Below are 22,400 nucleotides of genomic sequence, written 5' to 3'. Positions count from 1 at the left end.
ATATGCCCACTTGTGCTAGCAAAAGATGTTATTCTGACATGGAAAATTTAGTATTTTAGGCAACTTTGTCAGGAACTAGGAAGCCCCATGGAAGTATACATATTAATCACAAAATAATACCTATAAATTTGTCAATTTTTCCAGTGCTCAATTCGTAAGTAAACTAATTTGCTCTTTTGTTCATTATAATTTCATGTTCACTAATTTTGTTACGTTCCCTGTTATAAACTAAAACATAATAACTAATTTTAACAATTATTCATATGCACTTCTATATAGTCATACAAGTAACATGACAGTGCTTCAAGTAGTTCATGACTTGCATTTATTTTGTCAGCATCTCTGTCCTGAACTTCTATGTGTAACAGCTAGGCAGTCAACACCTGGTAACCAATTTGTTAACATCTATGTACACGTATCTTTGTGAAAATCCTTTGACTGAGTCTGCATGAGCCAGTCAGTTCAATAACATCATGTAGTTACTTGCATCAGTTGGAGAGCAGCTATTATTTTATGAATATCATTTAAGCCAGTGGGAGAATTTGCTGTAGCTCAGTACAGGCTTTTGTTGAAGTTTCGAGAACATACCTTCACCGAGGAATCAAGCAGTATATTGCTCCCTCTTACGTACATCTTGCGAAGAGACCATGAGGATAAAATCAGAGAGATTAGAGCCCACACAGAGGCATACCAACAATCTTTCTTTCCACGACAACTTTGTGTCATTAAGGATCAGTTAACTGCCTTGTCTTACAATGGTGAACATTTCAATCTCAAATATTTTCTTAACATAATTCAGTCTATTGATAATGAAAATTGAACAACATTCATGTGAGTGAACACGTAAATGAATCTAGCTTCACACCATGTTTCCATCAGGACTGTATACAGAAAGTGTACCAAAAATATGTTGCCACTGTCACATACCTTGTAGCTCAGTGTACATGCTGAACTGTATGACTGCAGGGTGATTTTTTTCCATCATGTACAAACTCTAGAAATTGACCGATGAGAGGATGTTGAACAAAAAAGGTGTGGTTAACTTACATCCAGAAATTCCATGCTAAGAGACCATTTACTCAGTCATACTTTGTAACAGACTGCTGTCTAATAAGACCACGCAGTGACAGTTACAGTATACAAGGCTTCCTGCTAGAGGGTGGTACTGTCCCTCATGTCATGCTCTAACACCCTCTCTGCTATAGTCATTGGTAATGTTGTGACTGATTCACTTCTCTTGCTCACTTACCACATAGTAGTTGTGATACAGCATTGTACACAATCTTTCTGTATTCGAATTGGGAGCTTGCTGACGATGTGTTTACTTGTGGAAAGGCAAATGGCAATGGGTGGTGGGCAACAAGGTTGTATCAGGTGACCTATCCCCACTGACAACACCACAGCATTCAGTTTTTGCAACAGTATTTCACCATTTGTCTAAGACAGGGTCATTTCAGGAAGCAGGAAATCATGAAGAACATATTTGAAATTTTTAGACACCAGTTTTGGAGGAAAATGTGATTACACAGTGGAAGGTGACTGCTGTGTCAGTACCAGGCAGTTGACCTGTCAGTACAGGGTAAGCCAGACAACGGTGTGACACATTCTCCACAACAATGTAAGTGTACAGGGTGTTCAGGGCTTACTGGTAACAGACTTTCCACATCTGGAGCAGTTTTGTCAGTGGTTTCTTCACCAGGCAGCCATGATTCTGGGAGTTGTGTCATCTATCCCATTCACAGATGAGGCCACCTATACATGAAGTAGTATATTCAACTTTTATATCAGTCACCAGTGGAATAGTTTGCAGAACTCCCATGGTATTGAAAGCGAATATTCAGCATCAATATTGGAATGTGTGGTCCAGGATAACTAGGGACCATATTTTGGGACCAGCCTTCCTTTCATGATGTCTAACAGGCTCGAACTATCAGCATTTATTGTGGGTGACTTTGCCTCCCCTGCTGGAAGAAGTGCCATTGATGATTTGAAGGGTTATGTGGCTGCTTCATGATGGTGCTCCAGCCCACTTCACCATTAACATCTGGATGCATCTAAATTGTGTTGATGAATCAGATGATGGGGTCCAGTTGCATGGCCTGCTCATTCATCAGATCTCAACCAGTGCAATTTCTGGTTATGGGGCCATCTGAAAAGTATTGTGTATGCAGAGCTCATTCCAGACACTGGAGGGGCATATTTGTGCTGCCTTTAACACTGTTTGGATGCAGCCCAGCAAATGTGAATGTGTGAGACAGAACATGCTACAGCAAGTACATGAATGCATTGAGGCACATGGAAACCATTTTCAACACATACTGTTACTGTGGCTGCCTAATACATTGTGTTTTAGACTGCAGTCTCTGTAACGATATATGACTGAATAAATGGTCTCTAGCATGGAAACCACGCATTTCCAGACATAGGTTCATTAGACCTTTTTTGTTCCATACCCTCTCATTGATCAATTGCCAGAGTTTGTACACTTTGAAAAAATAACCTGTGTAATGTTTCAACTATATAAAAGCTGATCATCATGTCAACGTGTGTGTCAATAAATTTGTAAAAGTATCATACTCATCACTAATCCAAGTTACAGCAAAATAAGCAGCAAAATTTGCATGCTACCAAGGTCCAGCAAACACAGGTTAGCCACATTACAAACTCACCTTCCAGGAGGTGCAATCAGACCACAGTCTTTCACTCCATAATATTCAGAATAATTGGCAGCATTGTATTGGGCTGGTAGCCATACTTCAACATTTATCATGGATGGTGGCAGTTGTCTGCAAGCAAATAAATGCATAATGTTGAAATAGATAATTTATTAGCCATCCACATAAAATTTGAGTCACACTGCTCATATGAACAGAAGAAAGATACAAACAATACTAGGGAAACAGCAGTTGAAACCAAATTCCTTGCCCTGTTGAAAAGTGAAATATCTGCAAATGATTCACCAATCATTTATTTATTTATTTGCATGGAGCCATCACAATGATGACGTCTGCAAACATCAGAAATAACAGCATGACAACAATTACACTTACAAAACATGTTACATACTACAAATGTTGCAGCTTGCATCTACTTCATGCATTTGTTGCTTTATAACTGATACACTAATTGTTCATATCACAAGCAATGTCTTAAAATTCACTGAATTGGTATTTTAATTTTAAGTTAAAATGGTTCATATCACAAGCAATGTCTTAAAATTCACTGAATTGGTATTTTAATTTTAAGTTAAAATCACTCCCCTTACATATTCTTAGCACTCCCCTTACATGTTCTTAGAGAGTTTGGTAACTTGTTCAACCAAAGAAAAGCGTTGGTGTATGGGCTTTGAACTGTCATTTTTAATTTTGTTCTTTTGCCAGAAATATTATATTTTGTCCTAGTGTTGTGATCATGTACATCACTGTATATCACTACACTTGCTAACTTCTCTTGGTATAAATCATAAATGTATAGCAAGAGAATTTATAGTTTAGATGAGTTCCTAATTAAAATTTGTGACAGACATGTAATGTAATTATATGGAAAGCAACAGCTTGCCAAAAATTATGTGTACTGTTATTAATACAATTATAAAGTATTTGTACAAATATATGGGACTATTTCTAATTCTGAACAATATGGCAAACAGAACATTAAAATTTCTGACCAACAGAAGCTTCTTCAGCTTTAGCTATATCCAAAATCTGTAAAATGGATAAGTGTATACTGCAGTTCAGTTTTATGCATTTACACTTTCATTAAGAGAAACATACAGGGTGACACAGAAAAACGGGAAAATTTCCACAATCCAATAAAACTAGAAGTGATTAACGAAAGAAATTGCATCCATAGTAATTGAAACTTTACAATTTTGCCATTTACAAAACATTGATGGCATTTTTCATTTTTAAAAAATTACGTCCTTTAGATGGTGTCCTCCTGTATGAAAACATTTGTAAAACCTGCTGTTGAGATCCCGCATTGATTGCTGCAGCATTTCAGCTGGGATATTGTGAATTGCATCCCAAAGTCTCTGTTTTAACTCATCCAGGGCTCTCAGTCACGTTATGTAGACTTTGCTCTTGAGGTAGTCCCACAAGAAAAAATCACAAATGGATAAATCTGGTGATCTAGGGGGCCAGGGAATGTTACCGAATTGTGAGATCACACAGTCGCCAAACAATTCTTGCACATATGCCATTGATTGCCATGCAGCGTGTGATGTCGCTCAGTCCTGTTGAAGCCAGGCTTCTTGAATGTTTGGAAAGTTGTTCAATGCAGGTATAATGAAAGTTCGTAACATCTCCACGTAGCAATTGGCAATGACAGTTACTGTGTTCCCTTGTTCATTTGCAAAAAAATACGCTCCAATAATCCCATGATATGAGATACCACACCATACTGTCACTTAACTAGCATGTAAAGTGTACTCATGAATGTGATTAGAATTTGTGTTTGCCCAGTAAATGTGAGATGAAAATGTGCCTAATCTGACATCCACAACTTGTTTAGATATTCATTGTCATTGTTTATTTTTGTTATCATTTGTTGGCAGAATCCTAATTGTAACCAGTAATCGTATGAAGAATTCTGCAAACACTCTCTCAGAACATTCCGACCACTGCTGCTTCCTTACAAATTGAACATTGTGGGTTCCGTATGACAGACTCACGTACAATATGAATGTTTGCTGGAGAACACACACTTCTTGGTCATCCTGTTTGTTTCTTCTTGAGGGCAGATCCAGTCTCTTAAAGGTTATTAATCCAACATTTTATTGCATGTTTCAATGGAATGGCATCATGATGTTCTAAATTGTTGGAATCCCTCTGCACTGCTACCAGACTATCTTTGTTTTTGTAAAAGAATTTTATGGCTAACACATTCTGTTGTCCATTCCATTGATCCATGATTACTGAAATGGCGGACTGTTACTCACTAACTGCCATGAACCCACAGTGCTGCCACCTGCCCATGGCTGCCACTACTCATATCAAACATTCCTGTTATTCTGTGTCACCCTGTACTTCTGTCACATCCACAGACATTCAACAGCCAATCCACATTATTTTCTATTTGTACCAGAGTGAAAAATCATTTAAGTAGCAGTGATTAACTTATCTGGAGTCACTACAAGGGAACATAAATTCATTTTAAAAGATCTAAATATGTCTAAGTAAATCACATTGTACTATAGATAACATTAGTAGGTTCCTCAGCAACTTATCAAGTATATAATTTTGACAGCCACCATTCGTCATATCTGTAGTGATGAGCAGTTCCTCATCAAATATGCCAAAGGTCTCACTGAGTCCTTCACAGAGCGAAATTATGCCTTCCAACCTTGTCCAGAAACAGATCTCCCATGCCTTCCCTCACCAGTCAAGTAACATCCTTCACATACCAACAGTCCAGCCACAAAAGAGCACTCCTCTTGTGACTCAGTACTAGCCAGGAGTGGAGCAACTGAATCACATTCTCCACCAGGCTTCTGACTATTTCCCATCCTGCCCTAAAATGAGAAATGTCCGCCCCACCACTCCCACAGTGGTATTCTGCCACCCATCCAACCCATGCAGTATCCTTGTCCAGCTCTATTCCACCCCTAATCCCAACTCCTTGACTTCCGTATCACCTCCCTGCAATAGATCCAGTTGCAAAACCTGCCACATACATCCTCCCACTACCAAAAACTCCTGTCCTGCCACAACTACCCCTTTCCCATCCAAGATAGGAGCAGATGTGAAAGCAACCAATTATTACAGACACACAAGCATTCTGCGTGGGCATGACCACCAAAAAATTGTCAGTCCACATGAATTTCCATTGCCAATCTGTGCCCAAGAGATAGTTGCTGATGCATCTAGCAGCCCTACCCTGTCCCCAACACATCCCTGCATCCTGCCACAGGTGACACTGGCATCTTACTCCACCCCTATCCTGCAATCCCATCCCCTCCGCATGCCTCCTCCTTACTCTCATCACTGACCTCAGCAGATTGCCGTTCACTTCAGATGCAATCAGCCCTTAGTGTGAAGATAGTAGCCATGTGTCTGTGAGTTGTTGAATGAATGTGTGATACTTCTACTTCTGAGGAAGGACTTTGTCTGAAAGTTCAAATATTTCCAGTTTTCTTTTTCACTGTGCCTTTCTGTGACTCAGTGCCTTGAGTAGCAATCTATCCTTCCTACATTGTTATTCCATCCTGAGTTTTCCCTGTTTTATACAAGAGAAAAGAAATGTCTACTTTAGCGGTGACATAGCAATCTATCCTTCCTACATTGTTATTCCATCCTGGGTTTTCCACTGTTTAATACAAGAGAAAAGAAATGTTCAGTTTAGAGGCGACATAACAAGCTGAGAACATTGTGTAAAAAGTGGCCATCCAAACCAAGTAAAAGGTGGAAGACTACATTAAAGAGTAACTAGATGTAGTATATAGAATAAATATCTAAATGGATATGAAAACATGATTTCTATCTTTCAGATTAAAGAACACCATACTCCTTGCTTCAGTCAATAAAAGCACACAGCAGAAATCTTAATATTAAATTCCTGCGAGAACATACTTTTAGTTGATCAAATACTGAAGATAGTAACATATGGCTGATTTTATAATTTGCCACAAAATAATTTCAGAATTGGTATGAATTATTGTTGCATATCTAATTAAGAGTTCAGATCACACTGAAGAACAATAAGTTAAATGTTATACTTGTAGTCTTCAGTGCTCTGTGCTGTATTTTTTAAACCACTTAGTTTACAAGTTTGTGGTAGTTTACAAGTTTATTTTAATAATTTTAGTAATGCAGTAAAAGTAATTTTATCAACTTACTGAGCAGGACTGCTGCCATTCAGAGGTACAGAAAGGTGTCCCAATATCTCAGTTTCATTGCTATATTCTTTCCCTTTCACTACAGACACATAAGCATATCCAAGTACTTCTTCTAAGAATATTTTGAAGATATGACTGGCCAGTTGGTGTGTTATCCTGTCTGAAGCTTCTAAACGTATGTCTGATGTTCGTCCTTGATAATACATGAAACGTTTCGGGCTCACTTCTGAGAAAAGACATAAAATAAAAGTTAAAACAACATTAAAAGTCACATAAATGGGTTATATACTGTAAAATAGTGTGTTATAATAAATGGACATCATAAGAAAATAAATAGAAGAATTATAAACTTTTGAAACTGGAGACACCCCTTTCCACAAGAATAAGGACAAGGAAAATATACAAAAGTATAACAAATGATAAGAATAAAGAATAAGTTACACAGAGTAGAACCACAGTACAAAAATCAAATGACAAATAAATATGAAGCTGGTTAAGTAAAACACATAAATCTATTTTAGCATGAGCTACTGTGGCAACTTTGATTAAATAAATACACAAGTGTAATTTTTCAAACAATAAATTTCCAAAGATAGGTGCATAAGAAAAGTGATCACAGTCTTTAAAATATTTTCTGTATTTTAACATTAAAGATACAAACTGGAGCAACAGATCTGTTCAGACATGAGCCAAAAACTCACAAGCATACACTTAGGGTTGAGAATTGCCAAAGTATCACTGTTGCTTGAATTTAGTTCATTGCAGCACTCCTGAGAGAACACATTGCAAAGACAGAGAAACATCTTTATCCAGAATGTAGACACTAATGATAAACTGTGTTCATATAATTCAGATTATACAGTTAAACATCTACATCTAGTCAAACAGCATTCAGAAAAGCCATAGCAAGATGAGACCTGTATATGTTAACAATATATTCTCTTGCTATATATTAAAAGGAGAGGGGAGGGGGGGATTGAGTGTTCTGAAATATTTCCAAGCCTACAAAAAGTAAGAAAGCAGAATCATACACTGATGAGCAAAAATATTAAGACCATCCTCTTAATAGCCTGTTGGTTCACTGCTGGAACACAATAGAGCAGTGATTCTGCTTGGCATGGATCTGACAATTCCTTGGGATGTCTCCAGAGGTTTGTGGCACCAGACATCATCACATAATTCCCGTTTGTTATGGACCAGTAGTTTGTGAACATGGAGCTGGCCCCCAGATGTGTTCCATGTTCCATCGATTTCTGATCAGACAAATCTGGTGGCTAAAACATCAATGTGAGCTCACTGTATGCCCCTCAAATAAATGTAGCGATATGCTGGTCTGGTGACATGGACAGTTTTCCTACTGGAACATGCCATTGCCAGCATGAAGAGATGCAAATGGCGCACAATAATGTTCACATAGCCCACATCTGTTGTGTTTGATTACTACCACAGGGCCTACAGAAGTGCAGCTGAATGTGCCTCACTGCAAAACACTGCCCCTGCCAGCCTATTCCATGGTGTGGTGCATATTGCACCTGGACTTTGACATATACAGGTATGAGCATTAACCTGATGTAACAAGAAATCAGATTCATCTGACCAAGAAACGGGTTTCCATTGATCCAATCTCAATGATTCCATGCCCATTGTAATCCTACTGACAGTGTTGTTGGGAACCTGTAGGGGTTATCTGATACAGAGCCCCAAGGTCAACAATTTATATGAAATGGTATGTTTTGAAACATTGGTGCCTGCACTAGCATTTCACTCATGTCATCATAATTGCCACAGATCACCACTTATTCTGCTTTACAGACCAGTGAAGCCTTTGATAAGGTGTACCCAACCAAAACTGTATCGCCTACTTGTGGTTTCACTGTGCCTCAAACCCCTTTCTGTATATGCTCATGAAAGTAACCTGTGAATGGCAGCCCAGCTTCTCTGTTTCCAAGATCCTTGTTTCACATGTACTGGGCCATAACAATCTGTCCTTTGTCAAAGTCACTAAGTCTGTGGATTTCATCTTTGGGTCACATTATTGTTGTTACAATTATTCCTTATTCATCTCTGCTCCACTTCTATACTTTCCTCACCATATCATGTGTGCACAATGCCAGCAGGCAGCATTCACTCATGCAGTAGGCCATGGACATAAAGGTACAGCTCATTAGTGTGACACACACTTGTGTTCTAAACATTTGTTCTTTCTAATCAGCACCACCTGCTAAACACACAGCCTAGTTCCTAACTTTCTGTAAATTATATCTTAACTCTAGCTGTCCTAGGAATGGAATCTCTGATTCTTACAGAATGCATCTTAAACCACTTTGTTTTTAAGATAGTAAGAAAATTCCAATGAAGTCAAATGCATTCTTGCAAAACAAAACCAAACAGCAGGAGACAAAAATATTCATTCATTCAATTCTCATCTTTCACAGATCCCATCATGAAAGGGAATCTTCATTGCGTGGAATCAGTAAAAGTATAAACTATTATAAAAGTAAGCAGTTCTTAGACTACATTAATAATTAGCTATTATTAAACTTCTAGAAATGGTCTCTAATGTAGTAAGATTATGAGATCACTGGATAAAATACACTGGCCACTTTGGCGCACTGGTCAGTGTAGAACTGAGGCCAGATGGTTGTGTAGCCCAATGCCACTAACAGAAGTTATAGCAATGAAGTGGTGTGTATGTGCCACTCATTTGTGTGGAATCAGCTCAACAAGACAGATTGGTGTGGTGATGTGAGAAAATAGCAGAAAGGAGATACCATGTTTGGATGTGCCCATTAACAGCTGCCTGAATTGTTGGTGTATCAACATGGACTACCTAAAGTGTCTACAAGGAATGGTGTAGCACCTGGTCTAGCAACACAGTGTAAGAACAATGGTGATGGAAAGGTCCTAACTTAAAGGGACTGGAGACACAAGTCACACCTTGTCAATGACAGTCAGCTTCAAAACCTGACAGGAGTATCTGCTGAAAATGAATAGAGATCCATATCATCCAGTTTCCAAGCTAATATTGTGAATGGAACTGTATGCAATGTATATTTGGAGTCAGGTACCTTGCATAAAACCATTTCTCACAGCAGCTAATAAAACTGCACATCTTTTATGGGTCCAACAAGGAAACTGGTCAATATTTGCCTGTAAGCATGTAGAACAGTCTGATGAGTCACAATTTTGCCTCCTTTCAATGTGAGTGCATTGACAGCCCAATGAGGGTGTATTTCAGGCCAGAGTTGATTCCCTAATGTTTTGGAGTTGAGTACACTGTGAACATTCCCCCCTTCCAAGGTGATAACAGCTGTGCTCCCAGAGCTGCAAGCATATGTTCCTGGTTGGATGAAAACTCAGGCATCCTTCCTCACCATGACTGGCCAACTAAATCATGCAATTTTAATCCTACAGAACGTGTCTGGGGTTATTTGGAACAATGGGTGTAATCAACATCACTTGTAATCTGGCACCACTACAGGACTTAAGCATTGATGCATGGTTTCTGCTAGATACGGCATAGCTAAAGACACTTGCAGACCCTCTTTCTCACTCAGTTAAGAGGGACTGGCCCATGAATACCAGGAGAAACCTCGAAAAACTTGTCAGTTTTCTGAACAGTGTAACTCAAAGAATAAGATTTGTAAGCCCACATAATGCTTACTATCTTTTAAGAACATTTTTATGTATGAACTACAGCTTCAGCTCTCACACTTTCTTTGAATTGTATTTTTTCCTGCAAGTGAAATAAACCATGCTAATTACTTATGTACATCATAGGTGTACATTACTCAAAATGCAAACAAAGTACAAGGTTTAATTGTTTCTGTAATTTCTTTGCACTACTATCTTTAAAGCAGACTATTGAAAACATGGTGCTGTCATAAAATTATGGTATAAAAAATATTTAATTATCAGTATCAAAATTTTTCGAAATGAATTCAGGATTTTTCTTCAAAAAAGCATTTTATTTTCAAAGTTAAGGTACAAGAGCACTCTACTTTTTAGTTAAGCATGTTTGAAGACAGTATACAAAATTTCAGCTCTCAGTCTTTAACAGTTTTTAGCCAAAGTGTACCAGAAAATGAAATAATTTAACTTTCAGGAAATTCAAGTTAAAGTTAAAGCTTGCTTTTGCTATTAAACCTGCATGGCACTAGTGAATCCTACATCCATATTCATCTTGTTGCCTGTGTTGGTCTTCCTCCCTTCTCCTTTTCACTTCTTCTCATTCTTGCTTCTTTGGTGGCTTCCAATAATGATTTTTCTGCTTTGAAGAGTCTCATTTGGTCAATGACTATTAGAGTTCTATGCACATTTAGAGCATCAGGCACTCCCATCAGTTCCATTACATTAAGCTTTGACACTGTGTCGTCATTGATGTCTGGCACACCTATTTTCAAAGTATTTAATCCTACTATAATACTTTTTGGTATCCGTTCCCATATACAATTGTTGAAACTTTCATTTGGATTATCATTTAAACATTTCTCTAATAATCTCGTGTTGCTATGATCCCTATGTATAGGTTTTATAACTTCCATTATAGCAAATGGAAAAGAAAGTTTGTGGTTGTAGGTCTCATCTTGAGTAACAGCCCTCTGGTAGCCACACCATGAATCACTACCAGATGGGTTGTCATCTGTGAAGGATTTATGAAAGCAGGTAGCCCACATTGCTTTTTTCATTTGCTCAAGTTGATTTTTATTTTGTCTTATGGTTTGTCCATAATAATACTGCAACTTGTCTATTTCTATGTAAGCCGACTATGTCCACTAATGCACTTTCCATCAGCTAATTTCTTTCCCTTCAAATTCCTCAATATTGTACCTAACATTTTCTGGAGAAGTCCAACACATTCCATTTTGTCAATCTTTGTGTCATTCACAAACCTTTTGGTATCCTTTTGAGTCTCCATCTCCTAGGTGAGATGTATACATCATACCATATTTCTCCATTGACCTGTGAAGTATCTTCGCAACACCTTCAGATTCCATATCCGTCCGCTATAACCACTAAAATTAATCAAACATTTATGATTTTCAGTTCCACTAGTACAGCCATGACAGTACTTGGTACTACATTCCACATCAATGACTTTACCATTGTCCAAGGAGGTAGCTGTCACTACACCATTTAGTGAACTACGACCTCTTCGCTGCCAGGTTTCATCCACGGCTGCAGACATACATGAATTGCTGTCATTCATATCTACACTTTCGTGAACAGCATTTTTCATATATCATCTGCTACATCTTCTAAAGTCTGTAGAATAATTTTATTGTACCTGTGAAATCTTGTAGGGGGAGGTAAGTCCATAAGGGCAAAGAAAATTTGTGCACTGCTGTACCCTTTGCCTATACACCTCATAGCATAAGCAAGTTTAATATTTGTGTTATACACTCTCTGTTTACTTATGTCACAAGTACAACCACAATCAGTTAAATCACAAAAATTACAAACAATTCTTAATTTTGTTACACAACCTCTCCCTAACTACCTTCACACAACTATTGCCACAGTCATTATTTATAGTTCAGATAGAGCAGAGAGTTCAACAATAACACAATATGAATCAATAATTGGTATCTCTATATTATCAGCATTAATACTGTCAAGCCAACTGTCCAAATATTTCAGTTTTAGCTTCAATTCACTTGGAGTAGTTGCAGCTCGTTCAAGTGCTGAATCATGTTGTGTTTCAGTATTGCCATAGTTAATCCATTTGGTGAACCAATTTCCATAAAATTTATTTCTTAATTCTTCTCATTGTTTTCAAGTGGAATAAGAAACTAACACACACAATTAGAAACTCACGTAAACAATTACTTCGCTGTAAACACAATATTTGCACCAAAACAACAGCAAACAATGACTCAACACTCTGTATAAACAAAAGATAAGCAACTGTAAAGCTTTCACGGGTTATCTAGCTTAAGATGACTAAAAAGTCATGAAACAAATCTTTATTTTTAATAGAGCTGACTGTGTGCCATGGGGATGTCATGGTGTGTGCAGACAATTTTAAATTCCTCTGATTTTGGTACTTCCTGTGTTCCATTTTCCTGGAAGTAAAATTTTTCCCGTTCCAAAAATATGGAGAATTTCTTAAGACAAAAATTAAACAATCTCTTTTTTGTCAGTTATTCACGTACAAGCCCCTTAAGGCGGTTATCAAGGCTAACAGCCACATTTCATGATATTAGCAAGGTATGTCCGTGAAGAGAGGGTAGGTGTCTAATTTTTTGTTCAGTTCACTTACTGTTGGGTTCAGAAAAATACTTACATAAAGCTATAGCTCCTAGTTTGCAAAATCTTGAGCGTGAAAGGTATTGAGATGCTTGAAATGTAGCTGCTATGAATCAATGTATTACTTTAAAAATTAATAGTGGCCATATTAAGTGATGATTGTGTGCAAGCAGGCTGATAGCTCTAAGTAGCGATACTTAGTGTACGGGTATATCTTTGGTTCATGGAAGTAAATAGATAACACCTGCTGAACATTAAGGAAGTGTTCCAATTTTTGATGTTACTAGTTTACATTTAGCTGACATAGGCACAGATAATATTAAGTAGAATAATGATTATTTATTGTAAATACTGTGTACAGATTACATTTCTGTGAGTTGATTTTTGTTAATTTATACCTTGGCTTGTTGCACATCTCCAAAGATTAACCTTCTCAATGTGATCTACAGAATATGATGAATGAAAGTACATGGGTCTAGTTGCAATTTTCAATAATTTAAGAAAACTCCGCAGACTTGTTTTGTGTAGTTTCTAACTTCCTGTAATCAGTCTTAGTCATAGCTTGGACAACTTCCTGCCAGTACCAAATGGTTTGAGTCTGAGGAATTACTGCTTGAATACCATTTCACTTTGCACATATTTGCAACAGTAGGAAACTGAAGATCATGAGACCTGCCCTCTTGCATTCAGAATGCAGTTTTTCACCATTTTCTGAGCTCCTTATTTCATTGACAGTAACACCCACCATCAGTGAATGGAAGGCAGTGAGTAAACTTCCATGTTCTGACAAACCATCATCCTCTCTGACTCACGTCCAAATCTTCTTTTTCTGAAATCTCCTTGATACCCACATATTTCGTGTTCACTGTTTGAGCTTGTTTAGTGAGGCCTTGAAAAATACTTTGTAAGAAAAGGGTTACAGCAAATTAACTTGAGAGCTGTTTAGGTCAGTTTTATCTACCATCTTATAGAATGGGTGTAAGGTAGCAGAAAGACATACAGCTTCAGGTAGGCTATCAATACATCTAATGCAGGTAGTGCTAGTATGGTTTCCAGTGATTTATTTGTGTCCTATAACCTCCTAAATAGTTAGCATATGATGGATGATAATAATTTCATTCATAGAATAGATGGAGAAGATTACAGAAGCTTTTTGAAAATACAATAAAAAATAAGAACAAATATTGGTATGGTCAAGTGAACAGCTGTATGAAAATCTTGAGAGTTTGCAACATTCTCCAACAAATCACTTTCGAGATCTTACTCTAGTATGTAGGCCAATCACTCACCTTCATAGTCCTGCCAGGAACATTTATATTAACCAAACAACAGAAATCCAGGATGGAATAATGACATTTTATGAAAAGGATAGTTGCTACTCACTACATAGTGGAGATGCAGAGTCACAGGGCACAACAGAAAGACTGTCATCAAGTAAGCTTTCAGCCAGAAAGGCCTTCTTCAGAACTATACAATACACACACACACACACACACACACACACACACACACACACACAAATGCAACTCATACACATATGGCCACAGTCTCTGGTGTGGTGAGTATCAATTGTCCTTTTCATGTCATTACTCCATCCTGAATTTTCACTGTTTGATTTTGTCTAACGGCTTCCCTCCCATTCTGCAACCCAGTGCTGTTTTTCTCCTTTGTTACTATTTTCTGAGACATTACTATACTCAGTGCCTGTCCTTATTCCTCTTCTTTCCTGTGTTTCACTTGTCACATTCCAAAGATGCACTGCACACTCTACTTACGAGCTATGTTGCATCAACTGCTTTGACCATGCACAACAGACAGCTGCAAGCTTCTTCCATGTGCTGCTACCCACAGTGTGGCTCAACAGATGGAGACTGTGGCCATGTGTGTGTGTGTGTGTGTGTGTGTGTGTGTGTGTGTGTGTGTGTGTGTGTGTGTGTTTGTTTGTTGTCAACTTCTGATGGAGACCTTTTGGCTGAAAGCTTACTTGCTAACAGTCCTTTTGTTGTGCCTATCCGCAACTCAGCGTCTCCAGCATGTTATTTATATCAGTCATACACTTATGAGTTATCTCAAGACTGTAGGTTTTACAAGATGAAAGATCTAACATACTCCAATGTATTTCAGCACTTCTGTACTTTCTGAACCAACATTTACAACAATTATACACTCTTGAGTTGTCTGAAAGTACTGTGTTAGAAATATATCTCTGCACAGTTTGTTTGGTTTCTGAAATTTAATTTATTTTTGACACAATTCATATTTTACAACAAGTGCACCTGATTGTTGAGACATGCAAAAATGAATCAATCATCATATCTAAAAACAAAGTTGATGTGACTTACCAAACAAAAGCGCTGACAGGTCGATAGATACACAAACAAACACAAACATACACACAAAATTCAAGCTTTTGCAACCAACGGTTGCTTCTTCAGGAAAGAGGGAAGGAGAGGGAAAGACGAAAGGATGTGGGTTTCAAGGGAGAGGGTAAGGAGTCATTCCAATCCCGGTAGCGGAAAGACTTACATTAAGGGGAAAAAAGGACAGGTATACACTCGCACACACACACACATATCCATCTGCACATACACAGACACAATGTCTGCTTGGGTCTATGTATGTGCGGATGGATATGTGTGTGTGTTCGAGCGTATACCTGTCCTTTTTTCCCCTTAAGGTAAGTCTTTCCGCTCCCGGGACTGGAATGACTCCTTACCCTCTCCCTTAAAACCCACATCCTTTCGTCTTTCTCTCTCCTTCCCTCTTTCCTGAAGAAACAACTGTTGGTTCTGAAAGCTTGAATTTTGTGTGTATGTTTGTGTTTGTTTGTGTATCTATCGACCTACCAGCGCTTTTGTTTGGTAAGTCACATCAACTTTGTTTTTAGATATATTTTTCCCACGTGGAATGGTTCCCTCTATTCGATTCATTTATCAGAGAGACATATAGGGCCTATTGTAGTCAATGTGCGAAAAGGTCAAATGCCACTACACATGCGGTCTATTTCTGGCTTTATACAAATTTATTGGTATTAATTCAGAAAGTTGGATACTTTCTGACCACTCATTAAGGTTTCAATGCAGTAAGTAAAAAGACATTCAAATCTAATTTTAACAACAGCATTAATTACCAACAAAATAAAAAACACTGAGGGACACTGAAGTAAATCATTTACTTACCTTTTCTATTTGTTAGACACCAGTTGGCTTCCATGTATGGAAGCATAACAAGCAGCAAAGACAGCCTTATCAACATCATTTTGTTTGAAAAATCTGAAAAAGAAAGCAGAAAGATTTTTTAAAAAATCTAGAAGAGCTTTGTATCATGAATACTGCCATGTGGTATGATGACAATGTGTTTTTGCAGTATGGCTAAATGGAAATGAAATATAATGAAGATGGGAATATAAGAATATATAAATTAGATAAAATGGTAAAGTACTAAGCTAGTGCCTTAGACAAAATTAAGAATTTACTGAAATGATAAGTGAGGGAACAGAGGGAAAACTGGAGGCAGGGGAGCTGGTAGACAAGGAGAAAGAGAAGAGGAGTGGGAGATGAACATAGGATGAATATTACATCTATAGACATATAAAAATGAAAAAGCAGGTACAATCCAAATAATAGCAATGTAATACCATGTACAATAAATGTAGCGAAGTTGGTGAAGTTTTAAGAGATTTTTTGGAAATCAGAAGAACATTTGCTACTAAAACAGCAAAATTACACCATCATCTGAACTATGATAGTTTTTATAATCTTAGCATGCAACCCCCATACACATGCCCATACCAACAGTTACAGTTACACAGACTATTCATGAGCAGTTTCCATAGCACAAGGATAGGCGTTGTGTGTGTGTCGGGGGTGGGGGCTACTTGAAAAGGAGGAGTCAACCAGTAATAAGAGACAATAAAGAGGGAGGCAGGTGGTTCTCAGCAGCAGTGACAAAGTCAGCATGGTAAGGAGGGAATAGGAGGTTTAGACCAGGGGAAGTGCACAACTGCAGTAAGCCAGAAGAGGGGGAGTGGGAAATTCAAATGCCATAGGTACTGACACACCTACTGAACTCACTGATGTGGTGGTCCACAGCAAGTAATCAAGTTTACAGTAAGCTACTGTTTCATGGTAGCCAATCATCTGGACAACCAACTGGTTACTTGTTATTGCCACACAGAATGCTTCATAGTAACTGCAGCACTGCTGGTAAATAACATGGCTGTCTTTAAAAAATAGCCTATATTTGACTGGAAAGGAAATCTAATGGCCATATTTCAAACAGTGATCAATGTATACTGACATCTATGGGCAAAGCATGACTGTTAATGAACAATGGTGAAATTTTAGGTTCGCCTTGAAGGGATAGTGAATTTCCCTCACTGACAATGTATTCATCTCTTGCTCATCATATGCACACATCACTGTTCGCAATAACCTTAAGTACCAGATTGTTCACCGTAAGAGGGTGCACCGGGAACAGCACAAGAGTCTCAGTCAGCTCAAATTGACATGAAATATCTTTGAAGTGAAATTGTGTCACTGCTTTGACCCAGACCTGGCATTGAAACACTCAAAAACCAATACTGATCAATCTCTGAATCATTGTTGGTGAAATGTCAACTCACTACATACATACAATAATACTTGTTCCATAGCTCATGAATACGACATTTCATAATGATGTGGAATATGCTACTTTAATGTTTGTTTTCTTTACACAAAATCATTAATTATTTCATTTATTTATTAATTTATTTATTTTTAATTTTTTCCTCAGTTGCCATTCAGAAATTCTTTTAATTTGCTTTTAAATGTTGGTGGCTATCTGTAAGACTTTTAATGATATCTGGCAAATGACCAAAGATTTTGTGGCAGCATAATTCACCCCTTTCTGTGCCAAAGTAAGATTTAATCCAGAATAGTGAAGATCATCCTTTCTTCTAGTGTTGTAGCTATGCACTTCACTTTTCAAACTGGGATGAGTTATTAATAAAAAAAATTTAATGAATATATGTATTGTAAAAGTACTTTGGATATCCAGAGTTCCTTAAATAAATGTTTGCAAGGTGGTGTTGGGAGGGCTCCAACTATTATTCTCATTACACACTTTTGTGCAATGAATACTTTCTCTCTTAAGGATGAAGTGCCCCAAAATATAATGCCATATGAAAGCAGTGAAAGCAGTGAATGAAAATAGGCATAGGTGGCTCATTTACTGATGTTTATCACCAAAATGTTCAATAACCCTCATAGTGTAAGTAGCTGAACCTAACCGTTTCAGCAGATCATCTATGTGTTTCTTCCAATTCAATTTCTCACCAGTCCACACACCCATAAATTTTGAATATTCTGCCTTAGCAACAGATTTCTGTCCATAGTCTATATTTAAAAATGGTGTTATGCCATTTACTGGACAGAATTGTATAGACTGTGTTTTCTCAAAACTCCATACATTACTCTAGGAGTTATTAAATTAATTAAATATGTAATGTAATTATGATGTTATATTTATGATGTTGGGCATTTGAATTCTTTCTCCCCCTAGTGTCAGACTGTATATTTGTTCATGATACCAATGTAAAAATATAATCAAAGAATAAATAACTGCAATAACAAAATACAAATAATGCAATGGAGCTTTTAACCATTGGCTCAAGTATCAGCTGGCCTTTCTCCATGGATAAAATTCGTCATCTAGCCAAACAATCTGACACATACCTCAAAAGCTCAAGTTATTTTTTTCTATGTAGGCTAGACATTGCAGTATATCCTGCCTAGTTTATCTATTCATCAGTTTTTACTTCTTCTTAGGACTTCCTAATTTGCTTCATCTGAAGATATTCTGTATAAATAAAGATTGCAGATTATCTGAAACTCTGGTCATGCCAGTCAAGACCTGTTCTCAATACACTATACAAAATTTTGTGCTAGGATTGGTGTTAAGACACTCAAAAATCCCCCATACCCACCCTACAGGCAAGGATGAGTAGGTAGTAGTCCAACATAATTCCCTTCAATCATAGATTTTACAAACTGATATTTTTTTTAAATGTACAGAGAAGAGATATGATCAAATATTTGATGTGGCATTTGTTGGGGGTGATGTGAGTGCTCTTGGTAGTTAGGGATAAGATTGATGCAGATGCTTTCCGCAGGAGGTCATGTATGTGAATGGAAAGTATCAAATGTGTAGGATTGGTGTTAGACTGTGGGAGGGTTTGAAAAGTTTTTAGATCAATAATGCAGCTGTAATTACTAAATAAAATATGGGATATGTGGTCATGTCAAAGAGTGGACTGAGAGCTCCCTGATGAACAGAAAGCAACAGGTTTTTCCGAATGTAGAAACACTCCTAGATACAAAGGAAATTTTGGATGTACCCCATAAAAGTGTGATAGTCATTGCTCAAATCTGTTAATGATTTAGTGCTTAGTCTACATTCTTGTCTATGAAGGAGGAGACCATGACAAAATATTAGCCAATTATTGAAACTGACCACTACATCACACACCAAAAGAATTTTGTCGAAACTGTCTTTGGCAGGGAAAACTTGCATACATATTTGTCAGAAGAAGCCATTAATCTGGTTTTCCTATTTAAACGTTCAATGGACATGTAAATGGACTACTGAACTGGGCTCAACTGAAGGAGGAAACATATTGCTTGCGTATGGTAGTGTGAGTACTTTACAGTTTTTTCAATATCCACTCCACCCTCCTGCAAGACTGTAACAAGAGGTGAAAGACCTGTCAGTGGATGTAAGATTGTAGGTATCAACAGCATGCTATAAAAGATCAGCTTTCTGCACAAAATATTTGTTAGCTGAAAAACAGAATATGTGCTAGAGCAACTCTCACATACATGAAAGACTTCAGGGATTTAACTGTGCCAGAAAAAGTTTATTACAATGAATCTACAAAGCAGAACTGTCCTATGCATCTAGTTACTGACTCGTTAACATCGTAGTGCTAACAGCATCATAGCGCTAACAATGACAAGCATCATCAGCTGAGATTACCATTGTGACATTGTCACTAATAGTTAATAGTGGCCCTAAATCTATTTCATTTAGAGTGTTTGATCTCCATAATTAATTTCTTTTGTTAATGTACATACTTGGATCTGAATTATAAAATGAAATGACAAACAAGTGGACAACTGAACCACAAATGTGCAACCACAGTATTGACATATTCCAAATAAAACAGGTTCAAAATTTAAACTCGCATAAAACAACAGCCCTGCCTGGAAGATATCAATGCTGTAGGGCACAACTGCTGTGGAGTTAACTGCATATTTGTGATTACCACAAGTTATTACAAAGATCTGAGCATGTTTATCACTGAACGAAACAACGTAGGACTTTTCACAAAAAATGTAATCAAAGATTGTGAATAAAATAGTTTGAACAAGACTTTTGCTAAAAATTATAATAAGATTTAGGTAGCTTCTAAAACACTTGAAATGAGGCATTGCATCACATTATAGCATTAAATCATTAGAATTTCAAAGGTGTGAAGAGGGAGAATGTACTGAATGTTGCCCATTTAAAGGCTATGTTGAACGCATATAGAATGAAAAGTTATGAATGAACAATGATCATTCTGTATCATTGTCTTCTGCCAGCATTTAACATTGCATTGAAAGATAACTACACATAACAGATGCAAAGTTTGAGTTACAAGATGGAATCAAAGCCCCCAACTGTTGACCATTGTGAATGCTGTCCGTCATGTGAAGTTGTAGTCATTGCAAGAAGTAATTCCGTTAAGTATAAAAAGCTGGGTGTTACAGTTTTTACGGATTAAAAACAAACAATGAAAAATCATTGATGGAATGTAAAGATGGAATGTAAAGATATTATGAGAAGGAAAGTTGCCACTCACCATATAGCAGAGATGCTGAGTCGCAGCTGGGCACAGCAAAAAAAATTCACATTTAAAGCTTTCAGCCAATGGCCAATGGCCTTTTTCAACAATAGACACACACACACACACACACACACACACACACACACATACACACACACACATATTCACTCACGAAAATGCAACTCACACACACGACTGCTGTCTCAGGCAACTGTGTGGTTTTAGTTGCCTGAGATTGCAGTCGTGTCTGTGAGTTGCATTTTCGTGAATGTGTGTGTGTGTGTGTGTGTGTGTGTGTGTGTGTGTGTGTGTGTGTGTGTGTGTGTGTGTGTGTGTGTGCATCTATTGTTGACAAAGGCCATTGGCCGAAAGCTTTAAGTGTGAAATCTTTTTGTTGTGCCTATCTGCGACTCAGCATCTCCACTATATGCTGAGTGGTAACTTTCCTTCTCATAATATAGCTTTTCAGGATATGATCATATAAGCTCAGTTCATTGTCAGGATACTCTGAAAATGTAGAGTACAAAGTGGTGCTAGCAAAATACTTGTGCAACTTGTCACAGAAAAATGGATCGATGTGTTGAGACCCATATACTGGTGTTAACTTGGATATGGCGGCTGGGGTGCCATATCTCCTGAAGAGTAATTTGGTAACAGACAAAAACAAATGAGGAAGGGCAAAAGGGAAGGGAAAGAGGAAACGTGAGGTTTCAAGATGGGAGAGGGGTAAAAAAAGAAGAAGAAGATCAAGAACAAGAAGGGAATCAATTGGAGAGCACTAAACTGGGAAGGTAGCAGAAATGTATGGAAAGGAATCTTGAGGATGTTCTGAGGGTACTGTGTAAAACAACAGTTTCATGACACTTACCTTGTTTTCAGCTACTGTATGGGACTATTCTCGTCATTCCTAGTGCAAACACAACTAAAGTGTACACAATATATTTTCCATTTGTTAGGTTTTGTGTTTCATGTCCACATTGATGTAGTGAAACAATGGAAAACTAAACGCATTATTATTGTGCAAGTAGTGACAGTGTGGACTGTGTGATTTTCCATGTTTTGAACTGTTTCACATAAAAAATAATAACTGAAGTTGGTACATTTTACTTCATTATAAAATAATGTAGACCTCAATAAATGAATAAAAGTCCAAGCAGTGACAAATATTGGACAAGATATGGTGAAGTCGAAGTTACCGACATTGCACCCCTGCAAGATTATTATGCCACTGGACCCAAGTCATGTAGACATAACAGGGGATATTGGATGTACACACCATGTGATCAAAAGTATGTGGACACCTATTAGTGGACATTAAGATGTGGTGCTACCACCCTTCACCTCCATGACAGCTTGTGGTCTGCTAGGGACACTTTGCATGAGGTGCCTTAACATTGTGGAGGAATAGCAGCCCACGCTTCCTCAAGAGCCAAAACTAGAGAAGGT

At 37.6% G+C, this 22,400-nt stretch overlaps 1 protein-coding gene across 4 annotated transcripts in view; it reads right to left on the bottom strand.

The window, feature by feature from the left end:
• Nucleotides 1-22,400, bottom strand: part of LOC126359375 (uncharacterized) — a 661,877-nt gene that overhangs the window by 86,846 nt on the left and 552,631 nt on the right. For all 4 annotated transcript variants that reach the window (XM_050007626.1, XM_050007624.1, XM_050007625.1 and 1 more), the window contains 3 exons: nucleotides 16,264-16,356; nucleotides 6,836-7,061; nucleotides 2,670-2,786 (listed from right to left, as the gene is read on the bottom strand). In XM_050007626.1, the coding sequence (XP_049863583.1) occupies nucleotides 2,670-2,786; nucleotides 6,836-7,061; nucleotides 16,264-16,356 (436 nt within the window). The remainder of the gene's footprint in view (nucleotides 1-2,669; nucleotides 2,787-6,835; nucleotides 7,062-16,263; nucleotides 16,357-22,400) is intronic.

Source organism: Schistocerca gregaria, chromosome 1 (genome assembly GCF_023897955.1).
Source record: "Schistocerca gregaria isolate iqSchGreg1 chromosome 1, iqSchGreg1.2, whole genome shotgun sequence".
NCBI lineage: Eukaryota > Metazoa > Arthropoda > Insecta > Orthoptera > Acrididae > Schistocerca > Schistocerca gregaria.
Note: the sequence above shows the minus strand (reverse complement) of the source record. Positions and strands in the feature narration are given on the sequence as shown.